The sequence below is a fragment of the Malaclemys terrapin genome, chromosome 6, assembly GCF_027887155.1.
Source record: "Malaclemys terrapin pileata isolate rMalTer1 chromosome 6, rMalTer1.hap1, whole genome shotgun sequence".
NCBI classification, from domain to species: Eukaryota; Metazoa; Chordata; order Testudines; family Emydidae; genus Malaclemys; species Malaclemys terrapin.
In genome coordinates this window covers 40,213,601-40,240,221 of record NC_071510.1, presented here as the reverse complement: position 1 = coordinate 40,240,221, position 26,621 = coordinate 40,213,601, and the positions used below count along the sequence as shown (strand labels likewise).

The following is a 26,621-nucleotide window of genomic DNA, read 5'->3' as shown; positions in this document are numbered from 1 at the left end:
GTTTGATGAGAACATAGAACACACATAAAGCTCAGAAATCTACCCCGTTTGAATTTTTCTCATCTTATTTTTCAGGTATTGTTGCACGTTTGTAGGTTTATAATGTGCTACTTATGCCCTTCCTGTATTTCTAGGAAGTGCCTTGGAAAAATCCTTGGCTATAAGTCAAGGTGGAGAACTCTATGAAGAATGGCTGGAGCTCAGAAATGGTTGCCTGTGCTGTTCAGTAAAGTAAGGAATATTTTGTGGGGGTGGTTTATATAAACATTAGGACATGGGTAGCCAGCCTATGGCTCCGGAGCTACATGCGGCTCTTCAGAAGTTAATATGTGGCTCCTTGTATAGGCATTGACTCCGGGGATGGAGCTACAGGCGCCACCATTCCAATGTGCTGGGGGGTGCTCACTGCTCAACCCCTGGCTCTGCCACAGGCCCTGCCCCCACTCCACCCCTCCTCTGAGCCTACCATGCCCTCGCTCTCTCACCCCACTGCAAACCTCCTGCATGCCACGTAACAGCTGATTGGGAGGTGCAGGGAGGGAGGGGGAGGTGCTGATTGGCAGGGCTGCCGGTGGGCGAGAGGCACTGGGAATGGGGGGTAGGGGGAAGCTGATGGGGGGGCTACTGATTTATTACCGTGGCTCTTTGGCAATGTACATTGGTAAAATTCTGGCTCCTTCTCAGGCTCAGGTTGGCCACCCTTGCATTAGCAGTAAGCTTGGAGTTTGCTCTCTCTTGTTTAAATTTAATTTTTTCACAGTCCATCATGTATACCTGGTTATTTGATAGGCATTAGGTATATCATCTACAGTGTTTTTTTTGTTTTTGTTTTAAAAAAAGCTAAATGATGTTGAACTTTTTGCTGTTCTGTATATTATTTTTTAATGCCAGAATCCTTGAATTAACTTGTGTTTTCTATTTTGGTATTTTATTACTTTGTATCATAATTGTTTCACATACTTGCATCAAATGTTGACTGACTTATTGGGGTGGAAGAATAGTTAAATATCTATAAACAACTACCGAAAGACAAACTCTCACTCTCAAAAGGAATGTATGTTCTACTGATAGTATTACAGAAACCGAGCACAGTGGTTTATTAGAGGTCAATAACAACATATCAAATAGAATAACAAATTAGTACAATATGCCTTCCATAAGATATTACATGTTGTATTTTGGAAAGTAGCTCATTTGAAAGGTTTTGCTTATTAGATAAAACTATAACTAGCTGAATTGTAGAGCCCCCTTGTTTAGCCTATTATTTTTAATCTAATATTAAGAGAGCGATCCCAGGGGTTTCTCTTGTCCCAGATGAAATTGCAAATGTTGATTCCTACCAGTCTGCAGTCACCCATGGAAACAGTTACTGAAGGTTTTATTGCCCCTAATATTTTTCTGCCCTATGAGCCTTTATGTTCTACCTTTAACACACATGTTCCGTAATAATTTGCAGACAACAATCATGCTTAACCTCAAGAAGGTGGTGGAGGAGCTTCAAAATTGAGGGAAGACATGCCTTAGAGTTGTCAAGGAAATGAACAATATATTGATTAAATTTGCTGATGGTATGGCGGTAACTCAGTAAGGCTGAGTTTCCTCCATAAAAGCTACAAACACCAGTGAGGTTAGAGAAGTAATACTTAAAGACCTAGAACAATTTGAATTTGAAAATGCCATAACATAGCACACATAATGATGAAATTCAGTGTTGGTGCGTGGGAGGAATACAAGATAATCTATGTGAAATAGGGTTGGGGAATCCAAAATACAGATACTTGATAGGCAGAAACCTGGAAATCAGTAATCCTGAAAAAGACATAGGAATGATAGTGAACCGCAAATTATGCATGAGTTTGCAGTGTGGAGGATTTTTGGTTTACATTGCTAAATGTAGTTTTGGCCATATATATATATATATATATATATATACATCACATCACATCACATCACATCAAGGAGCAGGAATAGTGACCACATCTGCAATATGTCCATCTTTTTGTTCTGTTTACAGCGTCTAGCACAATGGGGCCCTGGCTCATGACTGGGGCTTGTTGGCACTACTGCAGTACTAATAATACTGTGTTCAGTTGTGGGCATCTACTGTCCAGAAACATGAAAAACCTATTGGAGAGCGTTGAGAACCAAAATGATCAGGGGCTGGAGGGACTGATTTGAAGAGAGTTTTAAGAGATAAGAATACATTAATATAACTTGCCGAAGATTACTGTGATGGAGACATAACTCTACAAATATTTGAAGAGAGTAAAAGTAAAGGGTGAAAAATTAAGGGTAGTATTAAATAAAGGGGTGAAATTATGGACATAAATATAGACCCCAATTAGTAAGAACTTTTTGACAGTGAGACCTGTTAGGCTGTGGAGTAGTCTCCCAGTGGAAATTGTATAAGCTTTAACACTTGGAACATTTTAAACTTGCTTGGACAAAACAGTAGAAAAGGTACTGTAAGTGACATCTTGTATTGACAGGGAGACAGACTGGATAACCTACTAGGTCTTTTCCTTTTTTAATATCTGTCACACTATGAATGCTGATGCATGTAATTAACATGTTGGATTCTTTTCATAACACTAATTTGGATGTACAGTAACACTTTTGTTGAGTCACTAATAATACCACACCAACTCAAAGCAGCACCAGACCCTGCCAGAACAACAGATGCAAAACCTGCAGACATATTTCCACTGCTACAATGATCAACACTCCCCACAACGCACCTTTCAAGATCCATAGGTCATATGCACACCTATCACAATGTGTGGTGCACCTCATCTAGTGCACTAAATGCCCCAATAACAACTATGTGGGTGAAATCAGACAATCACTACTCTCTCAAATGAACTAACAGAGGAAAACAATAAAAGACAAGTACCACATTCTCTGCGGGTGAACACTTTTCACAAAGGGATCACTGTCTATCTGACCTATCAGTTCTCATCCTCAAAGGAAACCTGCACAACACTTTCAAAAGATGAGCCTAGGAGTTTAAATTCATAACTTTGCTAGATACTAAAAATCATGGATGGAATAGAGACACTGGATTTATGGTTTATTACAACAATTTATAACCCACTAACAAGCTTCCCCTCCCCCCAGCTGCTTCCCCTCCTCCCTTCCTTTCCTTGTGACTGGAGGGGTGTTAATGGACTACTTCACCTTGAAAGTCCCTTGACATATATATTACCTAGTTATGCTAAACAATGTGTTTCACCTTGTATTTAGCTATGACACTCTGAGTAAGTTTCCCAGATCTGAAGAAGAGCTCTGTGTAGTTCCAAGGCTTGTCTGTCTCACCAACAGAAGTTGGTCCAATAAAAATATATTACCAAATAGTTAAAATAAGATAGAGGTAAAGTGATTTGTCTAAGATTGCACAGTGAGTTGGCAGTTCTGAGTATAAACTACAAATTCTAACTACCAGTCCCTTGCTTTAAGGGTTAAACCACATTACCTTCCATATGAATAAAAAACATAAAACATATTCATATCTATTGTAGCTCCTGTAAAGGCTGCTCTAGTTTAAAACTTTTTTTTTATTTTTATTTTATTTTTATTTTATTTTTTTACAGGGACAATGGCTTGAAGGCCATTGAGAACCTGATGCAGAAGAAGGGAAAGTTTGACTACATATTACTAGAAACCACTGGATTGGCAGATCCAGGTAGATAATTATATTTTCATGATAGCCATGGTGAATATCCTGTTTTTGTAAGAAGGTTAGAAATCATTTTTTATTTGCTTGCATGGTATGCATTTTTATTTAGAATGTGTGATAGTGTGGTGTGTGTTCACATGCTTGACTGCAATACAAATTATGAAATTGGATCAGTTAAAGATTTTGTTGCACAAACCAGAATAGAATCCAGCATTCTCTCCTGCAGCAGTATGGGTTCTGAAGGCTAACAGGAGTAAAAAAAATTATAAAGTATTTTTCAGTGTGGCTCAGAATACGCAGGCAGCAAGTATCAGACGTGGCAGTGAAAAGTGTGGTATGAAAACTGATGGCTCTGAGTAAGGAGGTGCTATTTTTATGTAACACTTTTAGACTATTATGCTTTAATTATATATATTATGAACTATGGGGATTGTGAATGATGGACTTGTATTTTGTTAAGGCACAGCACATACTGTCAAACAGGCAAATGTATTATTTAAATGTGTGAATCAGATGAATATACAGAAACTTCCAGTTCGCAGCTGGTAGCACAGAGTTAAATATTGCTGAATTTGTAGACAATCTCTCATGCTGAATGTACATATATAGTTAGTTAATTTATTTTTTCCAGTCCAGTAATAAAATATGTCAACGATTCAATGGGTGCTGTTTATATTATACTATACAAAAATGACATGTATATGTTGACTTTAAAATTAAGGAAAACCATTTAAAAACAGTCTGCCCTGACCTCTGTTAATTAAAAACCTGTTGTTAGCCAAGAAAGTGAAGGAAATTCTTATTTCCCATTTAGGAAACTGACATTCTTCAGTCCAAAGCTAAATAATTGTCATGGTAAAGTAATTTTCTTTAAAAGAAAGGACATTGATTCAGCCCCTGTTACACACACATCCTATTTCAGTCAAATTGGAAAACTATTACGGTTTTAGGGGAAAAAATCAATAGATATCAGGAAACCATTAGATCTTGTGGCCCTTGCTATATCTTGCATGAGTAATCACTGTAAACAGCTGACAGGTATTTCAGAGTTGACACAAAGTGATGCTTGGGGGACCACATCTTGTCAGTTCAGTTGGATGGCTTTAGACATTGGAATGAGTTCAGTTATCATTGTTTTTCCCTATATGTTTCATTCTTTTAGACAGCCCCTGTCACTAACTAGAGCCATGATGCTTTAAAAAATAAAATACTTTCATTGCTGTCAGCTTCTCCTCTTCATGTTGTGGCATTGTTACATGTTAAATCAGTTCATGTCAAAACAAATTATGTCGTCTTATTTATAAATATATAACATTTACCCTGAAGACACTAGGCCTCTTTTTGTAGTGGGGCTTTTCAGGAATAACCATGAATATTATACCCCTCTACCTTTTTCCTCTCAGAGCAGATATCTTTTGCGAAGGCTTTGACTTGTTAAATTTTATTGGCCGATCTTAGTCTACATGTTTTCAGGACTGCTTTTTATGCACAGGTTGAACATATTATTTCAGAGGCACATGTAATGCCTACCCTCCCACGATTATTTTTTTCTTCAAGGAAATGAAAATACTTTTGTAATTAAATAGCATCTGTTTCTTCCAAGAATCCCATAGTGCTTTACAGAGTGAGGGATCAATTTTCCACTGATTTGTGTAGTCATTGACTTCTCCAATATGAATGTGAAATGTTGCCAAGTCAGAATTCTCCACTCACACCATTGTATGCTTTGCAGAGGTATAATGACCAAACAAGGTGCTAGGCAGTAGATAATCTAGCTCTTATAGCTGTATTACACTACCTATCTCTGAAGAGCATCCTCTTCTGGGGTGGAAATACCAACCGCTAATTAGTTCCAGCGACATGATGTACACACATGTATGTGAAAGGAAATATGAAAAATGCCATATCCAACATAAACTACTGTGGGAATATAGATGAATATAAATATAAACCTGAGTCAGAATTGGGCTAGTCCACTAGTGCTAACACCTTTGTTCTTACAAAAAGTACCTTAGACGTTGAATACAGCATTTTTTCATTTCAATGTTTAACCATCAGTAATGAAGCAAAATGTGTCATTGTTAAATATTGAAATTGAAAACTTCAGAAAAACTATAGTGTTTGGTATCAACTCAACAAAATATTACTAGTTCAAAGGAAAGCTTTAATCTTCAATAATTAAACATTTTGTTTAATATTGATTTTATAATTAACTCTTATAAAATCAGCTTGGAAACCAGTTCATTCTCTTCCAATGGAGTTTCACTAATGACATTTCAGAAAGATACTTGGCTCCAGTACCAGACTCAGAAATAATACCAAATTTAATTATTTTTTAAAAATTACTAATTGTGACAACAAATTCTTATTCTGTTAACTTACATACTGTTGGTTGAGGAAGAAATGGATGCAGCTTTTCTGAAGTGTAGTCAGCCTCTGGAATTTTTTTTTGGTCAGGCCTTGTCTGTACCTGAAAAGTGCACTGGTGTAATGAAATCAATTTAAAAATGGATGTAGTGAAAACTCTGCAAACGTCTAATGTAGACGCACTAAACTGGTTAGTCTTGCTAAGCTTCAGTTACCAATTTAAAATACGTTGATACGAACTAGTATTACACTGGTTTAAATGCATCTAAATTGATGTTATTAAACTGCTGCACTTTTCTAGTATGGAACTCAGCGTGCTGTATTGGGTTATCTTCAACTGTGTCCCATGCTGCTTTCTCACGTGAAGAACTGGGCGGGGTGTTAGGGAAGAAAGAGAGGTTCCTAGCATACTGCATTAGGAACTAGCTCCTCTCAGAAGTCCTGATCCAACCTTTTTTCCTCTCACTGTAAATCCCTCCTTTCTCTCTGCTACTACATAATGGGGGTACCAGAAACTTGGAGTAGAGAAGCTCACCCAGGGATAGCAGGGGAAGAGGAAACCAATGGCAGTACCCTAGAAAATGGGGTTCAGTAGATAAAGGATCAGGGAAAAGGAGCAACAAGGCAAGCTGATGCTAAATGCATGATTGGAGAGAGGTAAGAGAGCAGAATGATGAAAGTGTAGTCAGGAGTGTGAGCGGAGAAGAGGAAGAAGTGTGAGACTGTAGAAAATAGTGTAGAGGTTGAGGAGATTGAGCACAGGCCCTTACTTTGAACAAAAGGATCAGTTTTAGTGAAATGGCAGGAGTGCAAGGGGGGGGGAAAACACAGAAGAGAACTATAAAGAATTTGGAATTAAGAAATGTGGTTGCTGATGTGGTAGTCATGTTGAGAGGTTTCTTTTGTTTTGAATTTTTTTATTTTTATGATGCACCTGTTAGAGCTCACACAACTTAGGTGTTATCACTGCTTTCAGGATTTACAGCAGCATCACTGCACCAAATATACGGTTGGAGAGCCAACATTTTTAATACTTGATTTCATGTTCTTCTGGCATCAGGGGGAAAGTTGAAGAGTTGCAACTGTGAACAGGTGTGATTTAAAAACTGCTTAGAGATGAGTGTTTTCTGGTACATCATCCATCTTGCAACTAAATGTCTTGCTTGTTAGGTGCTGTGGCCTCCATGTTTTGGGTTGATGCTGAACTAGGAAGTGACATATATCTTGATGGTAAGAAAAAGTGTGTGTTTATCTTCTATAATACTTGTGAGGGGTTTTCTCCCACTTTAGTGTGAGTTGTTTATTTCTTGAAAAGAAATTGTCCAAATAAGTAGTTTGATTGCAGGGGCATGAGTGAAAATTTATTTGCTATTATTTATGTACGTGTAACCTCGTGTTCATTATTTTCTCAATGAAATATATTTAAACCTTAAAAAAAATTTTTTACTGGACTTGTGCAAACATGCCAAATTCTGAAGTCAAAGGTAGTGATGACTCTTAATTACATAGGCACTACTTTTCATCATGATAAACTATCCGTAAGCGGAAAACAGTGTGTGAGAGCAGATACCCATAACACTGTATAGAAGCATGTAAAACAGTTACTAATTATATGATTTGTGGAATTTCTTCTTGCCATTACAAAATCTAGTTGTATTGGTGGAATTCACTTTCTTTGGTATCAGTTGTATCTTTGAAACTATTCCACAGTACTGGCTACTTAAAGAATTTCTGGATCTGGCTAGAGTAGGAAATTCTGAAACTTGTTACTTATCTATATATCCCATCTTTAGTTGGTTTGTTTTTTTCCTTCTCTCAATCTCTTTCTTTAGCACTCTTGTTCTCTGTACCCCTTTCTTTCTCTTGCACCAATTGGTGAGCCTCTCAAAAATATTCAGTGTGTTGTAGTCGGGCTTATTTTGTTCACATTTTTACTTATTTTCTTAACATTCTTCTTAAAAAATATATATTTCTTTTGGGCGGTCTGAGAGAGCCTGTCTGCTCAATAACATAGGCCACCAAGAACACAGTGCCTTCCATTGTCTTTTCTCTTAACTGGCTCCCCCATTGAATACTAATTCAAATGCATAGTTTTGGTCCTCTGTGGGATTGGTCCAAGTTACATGAGGGGCCACCTCACCTTCTGTTCTTGTTTACCTCCTTTGCCAGCTGTGTTCCACCACCAGACTTGAGTGACGCTTGTGTGTGGCAGGAGATGGTTCTCTTGGCAAGTGGCTGTGTATCTGGAAGTTGCTCCCAGAAATGATCAGAATGACCATGCTCCTCAGTTCCTTCAGAATACTACTCCTATAACACCACCACAACACCTTTCCCCACATCCAGCCCCTGCGGACTGGATCAAGGAGAAAGATGCATCTGTATTGTGTACACCTCACCATTTTGGTAGTCACTCACATACCACAATGGATGAGCACTATATAAGAATCTATATAATTAGGAAACAATTATAATATTTTCAACCAGATTGGTGAGCGTTTTGCAAGGTTATAAGTAACTGAAAGTGGGATTAGAATAAAAACTCTTGTGTAACCTTAACTATTGAGGTTGCTGCTGCCCCTGTAATTATTCAAGAAGCTAACATACTCTTAGTAGTTTTCAGTTTATTTCTTAATCCGTACTCTTCCTTCTAGATGTCACGTACAAACTTTTTTTCCCCCAGGTATTGTGTCTGTTGTTGATGCTAAGTATGGACTGCAGGTAAGATAGTAATATTTAAAAAAATACTGTAAACCAAAACAGTACATAGAAGTAATGGTCTTTTACATGTTTTGTTTATGGATTAACTTCTAATATGCTAATTCTTGGGGTGCGTGAAGCTATGTTGCAATTGCAGTTTCATAACAAATTGCAGCATTGTTTCATCCAGATAATCGCAAGGTGTTAAAGAACCTCTTCTTTCCCTTTTAATGTAATGCTTTATAGGTGAACAAGAAATAGCGTTACACAGTAGTTCACAAGCTGTTGTTTGCAGAGCTCTTCTCTGCTGAGAACTGTTAGGTCAGGTGGTACTTGTTCCTCTTAGTCTCTAGCAATTTATACAGATACCTAGGCTCTTCATTGCAAACAGGAGCTTAGATGACTGTAAAATTGGCTGGAAAGATGAAGATTCCCTCTTTGGTCCCAACCAACAATTAGTGCTACTTTTAAAGGAAAGCGGAGCTGATCTCTGGGACTGGAATAGGCAGTCATCAGTGGGATTAGAACTGCTATTAGAAAAAGAGTATCTAGGGGAATAGGAAGAAGGGAGCAAGGCAGTATGTACAAAGGTGAAGAGAGCCAGGACACCAGACATATATTCAGCTTAATGGAGGACCATACAGCAAGAAAGTGGAGGAGGAGAGGACCAGGTGGCAGGCAAACATGTACGTGGCGGGAGAGAGGACCAGAGGAGATAGGAAAGAGAACTGAAATGAGAACAGTAGGTACTGTGACTAATTTCAAAAAGGCTAAAACTTTTTGGATAAAGAGAGCTAAAAATACATGTTTCTAATTTTAGTCAATTAGCGTAATTGTCACAGGGATATTGTGAGACTGAGTGAAAGGAGAGGTGGCCTACAATTATAAATGAAACCAGGTGCAATTAAAATGTGATCTACACTATGAAAATGTTTGTTTCCCTAATTTTAACATCTAGATACTTTCTCTGTTTTTAAGCATACTTAATGTTCTAGGTAAACTGAAGGATGGTGTTTAAAGAGAAATAAAAATATTAAGAGAGAATTCTTTCATTGATATCCTTGTTTGCTCTATGCTCCTTAGGGTGTTAGGTCTACATTTTTGTGACCTTTGAGTGTTTTTATTAATATTCCAAAATCTGGTTAGAAAGGATCTAATGTGGACAAAGCATGTGTGAGGGAGACAAATATGAAACATTGAGGTAAAACAATGGAAAAAACGATGATAAAATGTACTAGCAGTAAAGTTTACAAAATTCTGGGGAAGTTTTTTTCAGTGCTTTCAAAATACAGTTGGTGAGGGAGAAATATAGAACAGTGGAATCAAAATAAAATAGCAAAGAATTGGCAAAATAGCTAGAGTACTTAAACTTTTAACACTATCTGTAAAGGATTAATTAAAGCACGCTATTTGTCATTAGTTCTATTTTCTGGATAGCTTCAAGAATAGTGAGGCATCATAAGGAGGGAAGTTGGAAACTTGTTTTAAACATTCCAAACGTTAGATAAATTTACGCAAGGGAGTTAGAGGTACCCAGAGTGGAAGTTTATAATCTCTCTGATAATTCTAATAGAGAATTCTAGATGACCAGAAGCGCTTGGTCATCACATTCTGTTTCAGTAAGGCACAGTGTTCAGGACACTTTCTTTAGATTGCATTGCTTTGCATTGCAAAAGTGTTTTATTATCCAAATAGAATAATTTAAAGCACTATAAATGTTATACATCTTCAAAAGCCTTTACGCACACCAGCCAATTCATCTTTATAACATCGCTATGAGATAAGTTTTAGTCTTTTTTTTTACTAAAGAAGAAACTGAGACAGATTGTGATTTGCCCAAGGCCATACAAGAAGTGGCAGAGCAAGGATTAGTATCTTTTGATTCCCACACTTGTTTTCAATCCATTATGTTGGACGTTTCATTACTTGCAAAATGCTGATTTTTGGTTTTCCTTTATATTGAAGCAAAACTAATTTCATTGTACAGAGCAGAGTCATGTAGATCCCTGAATACTATAATTGTTTAATTTCTGGGTTTAGTGGATGTTCTTACATTTGTTGAGTACAGTGCTAACAGTAAGAAGTTTTGAAATAATACATAGTAAATGTTTAACATCTGTGCTAGCCTGAAGAAACTTCTTACATTATTTAAATCAATAAACCGGTGCAAAACTGACATACTGTCAGGATAATAGAAACTTTAAATTTTCTCAGTCATACGCTAGATAAATAACTTTTGCTTTGTATAAAGAATTTGCTAACTTGTCCATTTCTTTTGGTTGCAAAGCCTGACCTCAGCAGCTACTTGTGATTCAAAGAATTCTGAAGGCAATACAAGTAATGACACTGGGATAATAGGCAGCAATTTAAGGGTGTCATGCTTCACAGACCCAACCCATCACAAGAAGAGCTAAGAAATAGTACCCTGTGGCCAGCCAGCCAAATTGAAACTGAAGTGGTAATTGATATCATGGGCTATCACTCTAATGGGATTGTCACCCAGCAATCTGAAATATTCATTTTTTAATCATGGGCAAACGATTGGACAACTTGAAATGACAGTTCTCTACTCTCAGGACCTGACACTCAGGCCACTGACATTGTTCTTTTCAGAGCTACAAATCTGACAGCATTTAATGCAATAGAATCAATGAGCAGCGAGTTACAGAGAGAAGGTCAGAAGAGAGGTTTCATTCTAGTCCTCCTGTTATTGCACAACCTGTTTAAACAATTCAGTTAGAAAACAGTTTTGACTTAAAAAGCTAGGGGAAAACATAGACTGACATTATGCAATGGGATTTTTTTAGGACCAAGTCATGTTAGATGTCTAACCAATCTATTTGAAAGAGTAGTTTCCTATTTCTTTTAAAATTGATGTGCATGCCATGGAATTTATTTCCACCTTAAATCAGCAGTTTTTTAAAACCAAATCAATTTTAAAATAGTATAATTGATTGTTGGATCAGCTGAGAGCACAGATAATGGGATAATCACAATCCTGTGGAACTATCACAGGCTCATCAGACATGAATTCTTGTGCATCCCAATCCTTTGAAACAGAAATTATGACAGGCTTACTGGGTGATGGTGACCTACCCATGCAGACCTGGGGCAAAAGTTAAAGATATAACTTGTCACCTGATAAGCAAAATTTAATTAAAACAAAAAAGCAAAGTGGTAGATGCTAAGGCCTGATTTCCCCCAGACTAGTTTAATAAACCTTAGGCATCTTGCAGTTACCTCGATAACTAACTTACTATTTGTTGAAATATACATTATTACTCTTTTTATTTAGCTTTTGATCTTAAAATACCTAATTTTTCTGTGTAAGCTAATGCACAACATGGATTCTAATGCTTTTTTACCTCACAATAAACCTAAACATTTAAACAAAAACTGTCAACAGCTCAGCATTCTACAGTAATCCTACGATAATAAACAAAAGAAAAATGCTGGTAAAGAAACAGATTTGAACTTAAGGAAAGAGTGGATGTCTGTTTTTTACCATCACTTTGTTTATATAAATAATAAAGATGAGTCGAGGCATACTAATTCTCTAGATATTATCCCCCTTAATTTCTTGAATAATGTATCTAATACTGATTTTTACCTTGATTTTGATGCATGTTTACATGGATATTTGTTATATGAATACTCTTGATGTAATAATTGTTTTTAATCTTTGTTCAGCATTTGACAGAGGAAAAACCTGATGGCCTTATCAATGAAGCAACTAGGTATCGGTATAAAAACTATTAATATAAAATTGGTAAAAGTTAGCAACTTCAGTGTGTAAAAGTTCATAGGAAGTGAAAGTCATCCCAGTGCATTTGTTCACTGTTGACTTAAGATCTAGGGACAAGGTGAGTGAGGCAATATCTTTTATTGGGCTAGCTTCTGGTGGTGAGAGACACAAGCTTTCGAGCTTACACAGAGTGTTTCCCAGATCTTGAAGAAGAGCTCTGTGTAAGCTCAAAAGCTTGTGTCTCTCACCAATGGAAGTTGGTTCAGTGAAAGATATACCTCACCCACCTTGTCTCTCTAATATTTTGGGACCAACATGGCTACAAAAACACTGCATACAGCTTAAGATCTAGTCAGTTTGTTTAAAAAACCCAAACAACCTTCCTTCCCTCTTCTCCCTCCACCGCCCCCCCACCTCCCCAAAAGTAGTTTCAGGTGCTGCACCTGCACTTTAGTCCCCCTTCCAGCATCTGGATTTTACAATCCTATCTTTTTTTAAAAAAAAGTTCCGTATGAATGGCAGGGGGAACTGCCTATATTGTTAAATAGGCTATGTACAACATTTTGTCAGATGCCCAAAGTAAACTGAAAAGTAAAGAAATAAAGAGGTTTACTTTAATAACAGCTTTAGAATTTTTTAGTGTTGCTTAATATCTTGAATTCAGACTGTAAGAGGGACTAAGTGGTTCATAGATTGCCTATCCCAAAGTACTAGGGACCTAAAAGATCTCAGTTTAATCCTCTACACTGGAGTGAGCATTGTTTTACATAGCCTCATCTGCTGTTGCTTTTTTCTTGTAACATACCAGTGCAGCTCCAGTAGTGGTGGTAACAGTTGGGACCACTAGTGTAGACAGGCCACTGGTATTTTAATCACTATCTGATCTTGACCTGCTTTGCACAGTCAATCAACATGGTTATTAAAATGCTGATGATGTGACTTTGTTAGTGATATCATCAGTAGGAAATTTGGAAGAAAAATGCTAGTGCATTCATAGTTTTTGAAGAGTAAGATACATACAGAATTTACGAGTACAGTGTTAATGAAAAAAGCTTTGTCCTTAACTCTGTAATTTAAAATAAATTGTTTTAATGCAATAATTTTACAAAGAAGTTGCAAGAAATGTTTTTAGTAGCAGAACACTCCCTGACCCTGTCAACAATGCAGTACATCAGAAAGTGTTACGTGGTCCGACTGATATATTGATTGGTCTCCTAATTCAATACAGACTTTCTTGCTTTGGTCATGATACACCCTTGTTTTTGAGGGCATGGGAAGTGTGGTAACTTTGCATTGTGGAAAATGAATGTATACATTTTAGTCTTCTTTTATTTTGTCTTCCTGTGTAGGCAGGTTGCACTAGCTGATCTAATAATCATCAATAAAACAGATTTGATTTCACAAGAAGAACTGAATAAAATAAGAACAGCTGTCAGGTATGAAACTGATAGTATGAACAGTTTTTATTTATATATAGACTTCTGCTTCTTATGACTGGCACAGGGATTGGCAATTGCATGATTACCATGACACAATTATTTGCTCACAGGAGAGAGAAAGATTAAATAGTGTTCCAATACAATTAACGTACTTCCACAAATCTTGGTATTTTGCATGTGGTGATTGCTGTGCACCATTCTTATCTAGTAACTGTATAACCCCTTTTTAACTTTTCAGACTTCAGATTTTTTTATAAATACTTAAATATTTCTAAAGATACCTTTACAAATAACACTGCTCTACAACCAAAATGCTTCTGAAATAAATGTAGTCAAACTTTACTAATTCGGGGTCACTGAGAATGAAAATGATGCTTAAAATTGTTGATTGGTTCTAGTTTTCAAGATATGCTATTGAGTCAGTATATACAACCCTTGACTTGGGAATGGTGGAGGATAAGTGAGTTATAAAGGGAAGGGATCTCAATTTAAACCAGAAATGACTAAAATACATCTTTGACTGGATCTATGAATAAATCTATGACTGGGTTTGGACAGTACTTGCTTTTGAGGCAAAACAATGAATGATGCAATCTGAAGCTGGTATTGCGTCATACATGATATGAATTGCATCATGTTATTCCTAGAAGTCCTGGATGATGCAATCATAATGAAGCTTACATCACTCTGCTGAACAAATCGCCCTATATCAGCTCTAGAAATCATACAGTGTCATGCTCTCTTATTTGTCATTGTTTGATTTTGCAAAGGGACACATTTCTGTTTAGCTAAAGTGAGCAGAGATGCCTCGTACTTGTGTGAACAGTGCAGATAACTTCTGCTATGTTTGTGGTGAAGTGACTTTTGCATCACAAAAGCGCAGTATAACCACTATGGTTAAGAAAGCCTATCATCTTTATTTTGGCAGCAAAATTGGAGATCAGGACAATAGGTGGGCCCCACGCAAACTGCAACACTTGTGCAACAAATCTTCGCCAGTGGTTGAACAGGAAAAGGAAATCTATGCCTTTTGCAGTGCCAATGGTTTGAAGAGAGCCAACAGATCATACCAGCAATTGTTACTTCTGCATGTGCCTCCAGTTGGGAAAGGTGTGTCAAAGAAGAAAAAGTGGACCGTGCATTATCCAAACATTCCATCAGCTATACGCCCAGTACCCCATGGAGAAGGACTGCCGGTTCCTGATGCACCAGAATCATTCTCACTTGAGTCAGAAGAGGATGAAACTTCTGGTCCTGAACCATCAATGTCACAGGACCCACATTTTCTCCCATCCTCCTCCTCTGAACCACAGCTCATAACACAAGGTGAACTGAATGACCTTGTCAGGGATTTGGAACTACCCAAGAGTAAGACAGAGCTGTTGGGCTCCAGACTATAGCAGTGGAATCTCCTGGCAGGTGATGTTAGGGTTTCCATGTTCCGTGACCATCAAAAGGATCTTGTCCCATTCTTCTTCATGGAAGGTGATCATGTAGCCTGCAACAACATCAGTGGTGTGATGGCAGCCCTCAACATCATTCACGATCCAGATGAGTGGGGACAGTTTATTGATTCATCGAAGACGAGTCTTAAAGCTGTTTTACTGCATAATGGCAATGTTTTGCCATCAATTCCAGTTGGTCATGCAGTCTATATGAAGGAAACCTATGACAACATGAAACAACTTTTGAGGTGCATAAACTATGACCAATATCAGTGGCAGCTTTGTGGCGATTTGAAGGTTGTTGCTCTCTTGCTTGGTCTGCAGACTGGATACACAAAGTACTGCTGTTTTCTCTGCGAATGGGATAGTCGTGCAAGAGATTCCCACTACATCAAGCAAGATTGGCCACTCCGACAGTCATTGGAGCCTGGGAGGAAAAGTGTTCAGCATCCACCACTTGTTGAATCAAGGAAGATTTTGTTACCACCCTTACACATCAAGCTGGGTCTGATGAAGAACTTTGTCAAGGCCATTGACAAAACACAAGCAGCTTTCAAGTACCTCCGTGGAAAATTTCCAAGGTTAAGTGAAGCTAAGATAAAGGAAGGTGTCTTTGTTGGTCCTCAGATTCGTGAACTTCTGACCATGCACTGCGTGGCAAGAAAAAGACGGCATGGAAAGCCTTCCAGTTAGTGACAATAAATTTTCTCGGAAACAACAAGGCAGACAGCTACAGGTTGTTGGTGGAAAACCTCCTCAAGGCATACAAAAGCCTTGGTTGCAACATGTCACTAAAGATACATTTTTTGCACTCTCATCTAGATTTTTTTCCACCGAACTGCGGAGCAGTGAGCGACAAGCACGGCGAGCGATTTCACCAAGACATTGCAACAATGGAGAAACGCTATCAGGGCAAATGGAGCCCATCAATGCTTGCAGACTATTGCTGGACAGTGACAAGAGATGCTCCATTTAATGAATACAAGAGACAAGCCAAGAAGCGCCGAGTAGACACTGAATAGGACTAAACTATGTACAGAATAGTTTTTTGCCTTTTGTTTCATAATCAATTTTATTTATATAACCCTTTTGCTGATTTTTAAAGTGTTACATAAACAGGACAGGTGAAATATTATCATGTAAAGCAACCATAAACACATGAAAAAACCTAGGTTTACAATTTATGATTAAAACTCTACTATCTACACAATATACATAGACATAAAATGTAAAAGCTTAAATATCTTAGAAACAGTAGCCAATCAGTTGTTTTAATTGTCATATTTGAATTCAGCACATCAAAATACATAATAAATAGCACATTTTATCTCTGAAGCAGATGACTTCTCAAAAATTGTAGACCAGTGTAATTAATAGATATCTGGGGAGGCAAGGAGTAATTATCATTTGTGAGTAAATGAGCAAGTAACCTGGACAAGATTAGTGGTTAGAGGTGTAGGCAAAAATATCTTCTGCTGCCAGCACAATACCCCCACATCCTGTGAGAGGAACAAAAAAACACACACCAAAAACGGAGTTTGAAAAAGTCTTTTCCCATTTCACCGCTTTAACTAACAAAATGTCCTAAATAAAAGTAAAAATGTTTAGGCCCAGCAACATGTACTAAGGGGGAAATTTTGCTTGAATAAAATCTGTCCTCTGTAACAGTAGTCCTCTGTCATGGATAGTGAATCTCCTGGCAAGCTGAGAGAGAAATAAAAATGGTGATTGCTATGGGGTTGTACAACAATTTAATAACAGAGTTGGATTATTACTCAGGAGTTCCTGGTTCTCATTTCCCTGCTTAGTTCACTACATTATGGAATTTTAGTCGCATCTAATTTCTCCTTTTTTCTCCACCCTTTTTCAGGTCAATAAATGGACTTGTCAAAATTTTAGAAACTCAAAGATCAAGGTAATATTTAGTGTTGGGCGGTATCACTTGCTGCCACTTCCTATTTTTGTTGTGACAAATTGCTGTATATTTTTTAGTTCTATTCATTTTAAAGGAAAACTATTTAAATAACTCCTTGCCTATTTTACTATCAGTGCTTTAGATTAAAACTAACCCCTTTTTTTAAAAAAGTCTTATGCTGTTTGCTTTCTCTTTACATTTTTTCAGCTTAGAAATTGAAAATATACTATCAGTTTCCAGTTAGTCAGTTCCAGACTTCGTAAGGTTTAAATGCATATATTCAAAGAAAATTAAGAGTTTTTAGTCAACATTGGAATGCTAAAAAAATAAAATCCTTATTATACTTGTATTGGGTTTAGATTTTACAAAAACTTAATTAAATTTTGGGCTAAATTTGACCTGACAGTGGCTTTCAGTTATTGAGACTGTCTGTCTCCACTAGCAGTGCCATTGGAGGAGCATCACTGGTTGGAAAAGTGCTAGGGTAGACACAGCCAAGATGGCTCTGATACATTGCAGCAGTTGGCAATCTTGCTGTAATTGAGGCTTATATGTAGAAATCTCTAGGTTATTTACATAGCTTTTCAGTGATGTGGTTCCAGTTGTCATGTGACACATCACTGAGAAGGCCTAACAGGCCAATGTTAAACTCTAATCACATGTATTGTGTAAAGCTCTTTATGCCTGTTCCAGGTTTGATTTAGTGGGACCTAGAAATAAATTGTGCCTGCAAAATTGTTTTGAAAGATATGTCAAAAATAGTCACAATACAAGAAGTAAGTGGCTTTATTCTTTCTTATTTTTGATAGGCACTCTGGTTTGAATTCCTTATTAAATGAAAAGGTTGTATTTTTTTAACAAAAGACTGTCTCTCCCACCTCACATGAAGCTCTCAGTAGAAAGTGTCTATTCTGATTCAATTATGGATTAATCGAATGGACTGAGTGAAGTTGTGACAAAAGCACGCTCTTGAAACATGCCATTTAGGGTTTAGTAACTTGTATATGAAGTACAAGTACACCTCTACCTCAATATAACGCTGTCCTCGGCAGCCAAAAAATCTTACCGCGTTATAGGTGAAACTGCGTTATATCGAACTTGCTTTGATCCGCCAAATGTTGTGTTCTATCCGGTCGCGTTATATTGGGGTAGAGGTGTACCACACATTGAAGTGCTGGAATAAGGCTAGAAACTAGTCATAAACCTTTCAAATGCAGTTAACAATAAATATTAAAAAATGCAGATGGGGACTCTACATTTCAATACAGGTCGAAATAGATTGAGCACAGATGCCTGTGGTTTTCTACTCCAAGTGTTTTCCCTACTAACACTGGCATATAGGTATTTGTGCGGTTGAATTTAACTTCTCATTATTGTTTCCTTTGTTTATAGCAATATTATGCACTAGTATAGTTTTCATCAGAAGGTGTGTGCCCATTGAAGGGCATTATTTACACTACAGTATTCCTTGAGCTCCTAAAAAAGGGCAATGTGGGTGTTGCAGCACTGGTAGCGGCTCAAGCTAGCCACCGAAACTCAGACCCAGGGTCTCAGCGGGGCTTGGGCTCAGGCAGCTAGCCCGAGCTGCCATCAGTGCCAAAATGTCCACACTGCTATTTGTAGGATGCTAGCTCAAACCGAGTTAACGTGAGTCTGTCTGCTTGCATTGGGAATCACTTCTCAGCTGCCGTGTAGACGTGATGTAGAGATGCATGCAATGTAGCATTTCATTTTTATTACAAGTAGTGTTGAAATAATCATTCTACTCTTATTAAATTAGGATTTTGAAACTACTGTATTTGAACTATTAACAATTGCTGTTGAAATCAACTGTTGCCTTCTGTTATGTACTTTGAAAATGAGCTGGGCAAATTTTGAAATGTTATACCTAAGCATATGGGACAGAGAAAGCACTTATTGCTCTGGTGCATAACTATATTGTGCCCATCAACAGGAAGTATGGCTGGACATCTGACATTTGATACAGTTGACCACCAAACTCTACTGTCCTTCCTTCACAGGTAGCATAGGGGTAGATAGAAATGCCCTGAAATGGCTTAGGTCATTCCTCTCAGAATGAACCAAAGGGGTCCTTATTGGCAACTATTCCTGCATCTCCATGACTCACTTGGTTAGTCCCACAAGTCTGTCTCTCCTTCATTCTGTTGTTATCTATATGAAATAGTTGGGAGAGCTAGTGAGACAGCACAGGCCAACATGCCAGCAGTGGAGAGATCACACTCAGCTGTACATCCTTTTAATGTAAAGGATGCTATAATTTGCCTAGCTGAGATCAGTGCTTCTATGAAGAGGCACTGGCTGAAGCTGAACCCAGACAAAATCGAGATGATGCTGGTGAGAAGAAGAAAATGCTTTGAAGAAATCTCCATAACTACCTCATCTATTAAAGACATCTCTCATTTTATTGGTCTGAAGCTCTGGGATCCTCTTTCATTCTGCATTACATTTGGACACCCAATAGTGGCAAAAAATACGCACTTTCATCTGCGGGCATCCAAAAGATTTCACCTGATCCTGCCAGACTAATAGCTGGCCATAGGCAGACCTAAGCTCAACTACTGAAATTCTCTGTATCTACGAATGAAGTTCTACGCCTTAAAAGGGCTAGTTCAGGCTGCAGCAGCCTGCCTGCTCAGCAGCATAGGTTCCTTGCAATACATCATCCCACTCTGCACTGGCTTCCTATTGAACACAGAGCCCAGTTCAACATCATTGTACTGTTTTTCAGAGCCCTGCATAGAGTTGTTCGTTTTTTTTTTTTTTTACCTTGGGCGATGACTTTTGTCAGTGGAACAAAGAAACTGTTGCTCAATAGGGGGCGAATTGTGGGTGTAGCAGACAGGAGCTGGCCCAAGATTGCCAGATGAAATAAGAATGACTAACCTCCCAGCATTCAGAACTAAATACTAAACATACACCTTTTCCCACACTCTCCCACGATAGTACCCTTGCTTGCACCAACAGTCTTCTCTTTTGTTCAGTAATTATTAAAACCAAAACACAAACACACACAAAACCCCCGAAGCTTGCTTCTTACTAAGAGGGAAGGGGAAGAGAGGTTATTGACATTCTTACTCATGGGAGGTGCTTAGATAAGACTCTGGTCGGTGCCAATATAGGAACATAGGTAGAAAGGCTTATTTTTTTTGATAGCACCGTGGAATTTTATTAAATTTTCAGATAGTAGTGTGTCTGAGTTTATCTGATGGTCAGTGTTTGGATGCTTTACATTTCCAATAATGTTAATCTTGTTAACATGTCCATTGATTTCACTTATTTGAAATTCTGCTTGCAAGCTGTTCCTTGCTGGAAGTTTTCTGTCCTGCTGCTAAACAGTTGCACTATGAAAAGTCTTCTCTGCCGGGACTGTCATGTTAGTTTATACGGATTACCCTCATATTGTTTTTGTTTCTTTGTTCAAGTAGGAAGGTGAAATGTGTTTAAGAAGCTTCTACAACTTCACACTCCTTTCTTATTAACTTTTCAATTCTGCTGAAGAATACTTGGAACAAGAATAAACAGTGCTACAGAGGGCCCTTAATCATAAACTCAGTTATTATGGAGAGTTTCCCATTGCTCATTTATTGCTTTTTCTGGTGATCTTAACTAAATAATTTTTGTTAAATCAGCATGTGTCTCTTTATAACAAAAAATAGTTAATAACTTCAGTGGGCTTTTTAACATTTAGGGCTAGATTTTCAAAACTCTTCTGTATCCACCAGCTACCATTGGCAACAGGGGAAGTTGCTGGATGCTGAGCACTCTTGAAAATCACTTCATTTACTTGTCTAAATGGGAGCTGAGTCTCTCTGAAAATCATCCCCTTTTATGGATGCTGAGTGCTTTTGTAAATCTGGCCCTTAACAGTAGCTCCTTTGTTCTTATGCAGCTTTGGTTTTAAAGTTTCTGCAATATTTTGTAGACTTCTGCACCAAAACTATAGATTCCATTAACTATTGCTAGTACCGTGAATCTAGAGACAGTAACCCTGGTAATGGTGTGTGTGTTGGCATATGTGATTCTTATTGAAACAATTGGCTGTGTAGAGGAAAATGTCTATAAGAATACAATGGTGACTCCAAGTCCAGTTCGGGGGGAGGGGGGAGACTATCCTCATTGTTTGTACATGATTTAACGATGATGATAAACTTGGCATATTAGCTGGACAATACTAAAGTCTGGGTGTCTGTGTTTGTGCTGATCTGGTCATACTTATCATGACATTCATACAACAGGACAAATCCTAAATTCCATGCATATACCCTGTATGCAGGGTATAAGAAGGAAAAGCAGTAGAAAGCAATCAGCCCTTTGTTGCATAGTGGCAGAGGAGATGCTCTGCTGGCACTATTGCAACATCTTTCAACTTCAAATTCCTTTATGAAGAAGTAAACGTAATATATAATCTTGAAAACATTACATGGATCATATTGCCCGCTAAATAGCTTTTTAGGAGAGGGAAGTGTAGCTATATTTCAGTCTTCCTCAGTTTAATCGAATGCTGAATTAGAGGAGGTTCAGAGAAGGGCCACAGGAATGATTAGGACCTGGAAAAACTCATGAAATTATATTGAAAATGTTAAGATTGCTTGTCTTAGAAAGGAGACAAATAAGAGGGGACACGATAAAAGTATTTATAGTAGTGGTAGATCAGGAGCTTCTGTCATCTTTGTCTTCTAACACAAGAAAAAGGAGATGTTGAATGAAATTAAAAGATGGCAAATTTAAAACTGATGAAACTTTTGCACACAAGGTATAATTGGTCTGTGGAACTCATAGCCACAGGACGTCATTAGAAGTTGTTGATGCCAAGAAATTAGCAAGATTTAAAAAAATTGGACATTTGTATGGATAACAGCAAAATCCAGAGGAGTTATAGTTAATACTAACAATTTTGGAAGGGATATAAAACCTTATGCTTCAGGGCTGAAGTCAGTATCTAACTATAAAGGGTTAGAAGGAGACTGTGTCAGAGGCAAATTATCCCACGTCTTACTGCAGGGTTCTTACACCTTCTGGTGCTGATCACATGGGATACTGGACTACACTGACTTCAGGCGTGATCCCGTATGACAACTCCTATGTTCCTAGTTAAATACTCTTCAGAGATTGACACTGTTTCTCTATCTTGCACTGTCTGTCCAAAACTTGAAATAATTACGCAGTTAGATTAACAGTAAAATTAGCTTATTAACATGGTATTTGAGAGCGCACATCCTTTAAATAAGATTTTTTTCTGTCCATTGTCAATCAATATTATGCAAGAGGAAGGAGCATTTACAATCTGCCTGAGTGTTTCTGTGACCTTTGTATGAGTTTTATGGAATACTACTGAGAAAAGACAATTCAGACACAGCTGGTCATAAACTAAAGAAGAAGTTTATGTATGCTATGCATTGTACGTTAAAAATCTTTCACCCTAGAAACAGCTTTGTATACTTGTTAGTGGGTGCATGTTTAATAATAATAATTGGCCAAGACCCAGAGGCCTGTGGATTTTTCCTTTTAACCATATCCTTGCTTTCCTATTTTCAATAACAAAATAACCAGGTCTGTAAAGCCAACCATTTGTCCTAGCAGTGACACCTGAACTGGAATGTATATTGTACTTTTCTGAAAAGGGGTGTGTGTGTGTGTGTGTGTGTGTGTGTGTGTGTGTGTGTGTGAGAGAGAGAGAGAAGACCTAGGTAGAAACACTTTTATAGTTAAGGTTGTCCAACACTGTCTGTTATAAGACCCTGTATTCAGTTGTTGTTACTTTGCCAGACTTTAACTATTTGGGCTGAAATTTTCCATGCTGGGTGTCTGGCTGAATTTGGGGGGCAGGGGGAGCAGAAATCAAAAATTTCTGCAAAAATTGTTCAGCTATTTCTCAGAATGAAGTTAGGGATAATACATTGATTTGCCCCTATTTTTACCGAACAAAAAACAAAACAAACAAACCGCTTTTGCAGCTGTGTTGTTGAGAAGCTCTAGCACCACACTTTCAAGCCAGGACTTCAAGTTTGGAAGAGGAGTTGCCTTGGCTTCAGGGTGTGCCTTTTGCTGTCCTCATGAAATTCCACCCAAATTTGGCCAAGTTATGAACCTCTGAAAATCTGTTTTCACATGCTCAGGACAGATTTGTTAGTTTGGCAACTAAATTCTTCAGATTCCAATTCTAGTGAGTATGCTCTAGGCCATAGCTGCAGTCTGAGTAGGACTTTCCCTACAATTGTTCCTTCTGGCTCCACATCATGGCTTGATGTGCTGGACACAGGAACTAAGACCTGAGGACCTGGGACATGGAGTTGAGGGGTGGAGGGGAAATGGATTGGGGTAAGAACAGGCTGGAGGAGGAGTCTGAGGCAGAAGGGGTCTGTCAAGCTTGGGGGTGGAGGAAAATAAAGGCTGAAGGGTTTGAAACCCTAGATAAACTCCCCTGAGAACCTGGAATGGAACTGAGGATTCCTGAATTTCAGCATTCCTCTGCTGTCAGCAAACAGCTTTGAAACTCATTGTTAAAATATTTGCCTCATCTCCCTTTAGTGACTGGAGCACATAGAAGATCTAAAGGTTCCAGCCCAGCAGCTGACCCATGTGGGAGTATGTTTCCACGTGATGCAGATTGTGTTTTGTTTTTAAAAAATCTGGGCAATAATATGCAAAAAGTATATGAAAAGCATGTTATGGTTGCAAAGTCAAGTCAGGCCCCTTGTTCATTTATATTATGATAAGTCTTTAATTACATGATTAAATACTATTTTTTTTTTTTAAAATGCAACAAAAGAATCATAGCAATAGCCTGCTTTAAGAGACAATTATCTTAATACCTTTACATCTGGTGAATGAAGTCATTCAAATAGCTTTGTGTTTGTCAAACATCACAAGCTGTGTTGTAGTTGAACTTTTTGCATTATTGTTTACTACTATAAAATATTTAAGTTGAGAAAAGTATGAAGACTGTGTTTTTATGTTTTGTTTTTTGTTTTTTCCCCTCCTAGAGTTGATCTCTGTGAAGTTTTAGACCTGCATGCTTTTGACAGCTTATCTGGGATAAGGTACAGTAGAACTTAAAATCTTTATTTTAGCAGTTGATTACACAGGAAATCATAAGAAATGGTTGCACTAAATAGACGCTATCACTTTAAGGTTGCAACTAAGTTTCCGTTATAAACCGAATTTTGGCCTCTTGTCTAAAATTCTTAGTTGATCTTCACATTAATAACCTAGGAGTGAGGTACATTTTTTTAAAAAAACATTTGAAGTGAATTGAACAAGGAGATGTTATATTTAGAGAACCCAAAAGTTGTCATCTACAGAACCCAATGTTCTAATTCTTGACGTCTGATTTGTATCCATTTATTCTTTTGCGTAGTGACACAAATCAGACGTCAAGAATTAGAACATTCAAAAACCAGTCGGAGAACACTTCAACCTCCGTGGTCACTCAATTACAGACCTCAGAGTCGCAATACTCCAACAAAAAAACTTCCAATGAGCAGTTTGCAAATTAATTCCAATTCTGCAATTTGACACAATTAAATTAGGCTTGAATAAAGACTGGGAGTGGATGGGTCATTACACAAAGTAAAAATATTTCCCCATGCTAATTTTCCCCCCCTACTGTTACTCACACCTTCTTGTCAACTGTTGGAAATGGGCCATCCTGATTATCACTACAAAAGTTTTTTTTCTCCTGCTGATAATAGCCCACCATAATTGATTGCTCTCGTTATAGTTAGTATGGCAACACCCATTTTTTCATGTTCTCCATGTGTGTGTATATATATGTATTTTCCTACTGTATTTTCCACTGCATGCATCCGATGAAGTGGGTTTTAGCCCACAAAAACTTATGCTCAAGATAAATTTGTTAGTCTCTAAGGTGCCACAAGTACTTCTCAAATAAGGCTCTCAAACTACCTTAACTCTACCCCCACATAATAATGCCTACAGAAAATCAGACTATATTACCTTATCTATCCATAAAATAAAGTTTCATTTTATCAGTGCTTGCTAGATTGTCTTAATTAACTAGATTGTCTGAATCATAATTAAGGCTAAGATTTTGTCATGGATATTTTTAGAAAAAGTCACAGGTCACAGACAATAAAGAAAAATTCAGGGAAGCCCGTGACCTGTCCCTGACTTTTTTACTAAAAATATCCATGATAAAATGGGTAGGGACTGGGCAGCTGTGGGGTAGTTGGGGGTTCTGGGGCCCCACCACCTGTGGGGTCTGAGAGCTCCAGGGTCCCCATCCTGTCACCAGCGACGGAGGGAAGCTGCAGGATCCCCTTGCCTGCTCTCCCACCCTCCCCCCGCAGCAGGGAGCTGCGGGAAACCCCCTGCAACCACCACAGTGGGGCGCTGCAGGAGTCCCCCTGCCACCATGGGGCAGGTCAGGGGTTGTAGAAGTCCCCCCCGCATGGTGGCAGCAGGGGGGCAGCCGGGGTCCCCCTATGCCCCTGCAGCTGGGAGCTGCAGGGTACTCCCGCTCCCCATGGCAGCTGATAGCTTAGAGACCACTAGCTTAGGGGCTGCTACCTCAGGCGGCAGGGGTACCTCACAGCTCCCTGCTGCTTCGGGAGGCGATGGGACCCTGCAGCTCCCAGCGGCCAGGTCTGAAGTCATGGATTCCGTGACTTCTGCGATGTCTGGGGGGGGAAAAAAAACATAGCCTTAATCATAATCATATAAGGTCAAGTTGGCATCTTGCAGTGTAGCCCAGCCCAAGTAAGAGACAGCATATACCTGTGCTGCCCCAGGACAAGGCAGGGATCAAGCTGCGATACTGAGTTATGATTAAGATCCTGCGACCCACTTGCTCCATTGAGGAAGTAAAACTGCAACAGTCCTTTTCTTGACACAGCTTACTCTCACCCCACCCCTGATCAGCTGGCCAGCATGTTGTGGTGGTGGAAGCCAGGATTCAGTCCATTCCTTGCACCTGCATGGAAGGGAGGAATAGCAGCCCACTGGCAGCTGCTCTCCTTCCATGCAGGGTGTAGATCCTTATACCCATTTACTCTTTGAAGTTTCACAGCTGGGCTCAGAATTGAGCCCATTGAGTTACGCTGCGTTACAGCTTTCTCTGTGTTCTTACATTTGTTTTGGTTTTTTTGTAAAGCACACAATCTATAATAAGACACATTAGAGCACTTGCACACAAAGAACAAAAGTGTACTGTGACAAATTACCACACTTAATATTGGAGACACATGCATGAAACTATAGAACCAGTTTCTGTGTTGTGCATTTTAGGTGAGCTACATGCAAAGTAAGGTGATGGTAAACTGACATTTGTATAGGGACAGAGTTGAGGGAGCATGGA

The 26,621-nt window shown here is 38.4% G+C and overlaps 1 protein-coding gene across 1 annotated transcript in view; it reads left to right on the top strand.

Moving 5' to 3' along the window:
• LOC128839212 (zinc-regulated GTPase metalloprotein activator 1C-like) overlaps positions 1–26,621 on the top strand; it is a 47,139-nt gene that overhangs the window by 3,506 nt on the left and 17,012 nt on the right. Inside the window, 8 exon segments of the mRNA XM_054031998.1 lie at positions 135–231; positions 3,591–3,682; positions 7,214–7,273; positions 8,724–8,761; positions 12,431–12,477; positions 13,835–13,921; positions 17,240–17,284; positions 24,289–24,345. Of these exon segments, the coding sequence (XP_053887973.1) occupies positions 135–231; positions 3,591–3,682; positions 7,214–7,273; positions 8,724–8,761; positions 12,431–12,477; positions 13,835–13,921; positions 17,240–17,284; positions 24,289–24,345 (523 nt within the window).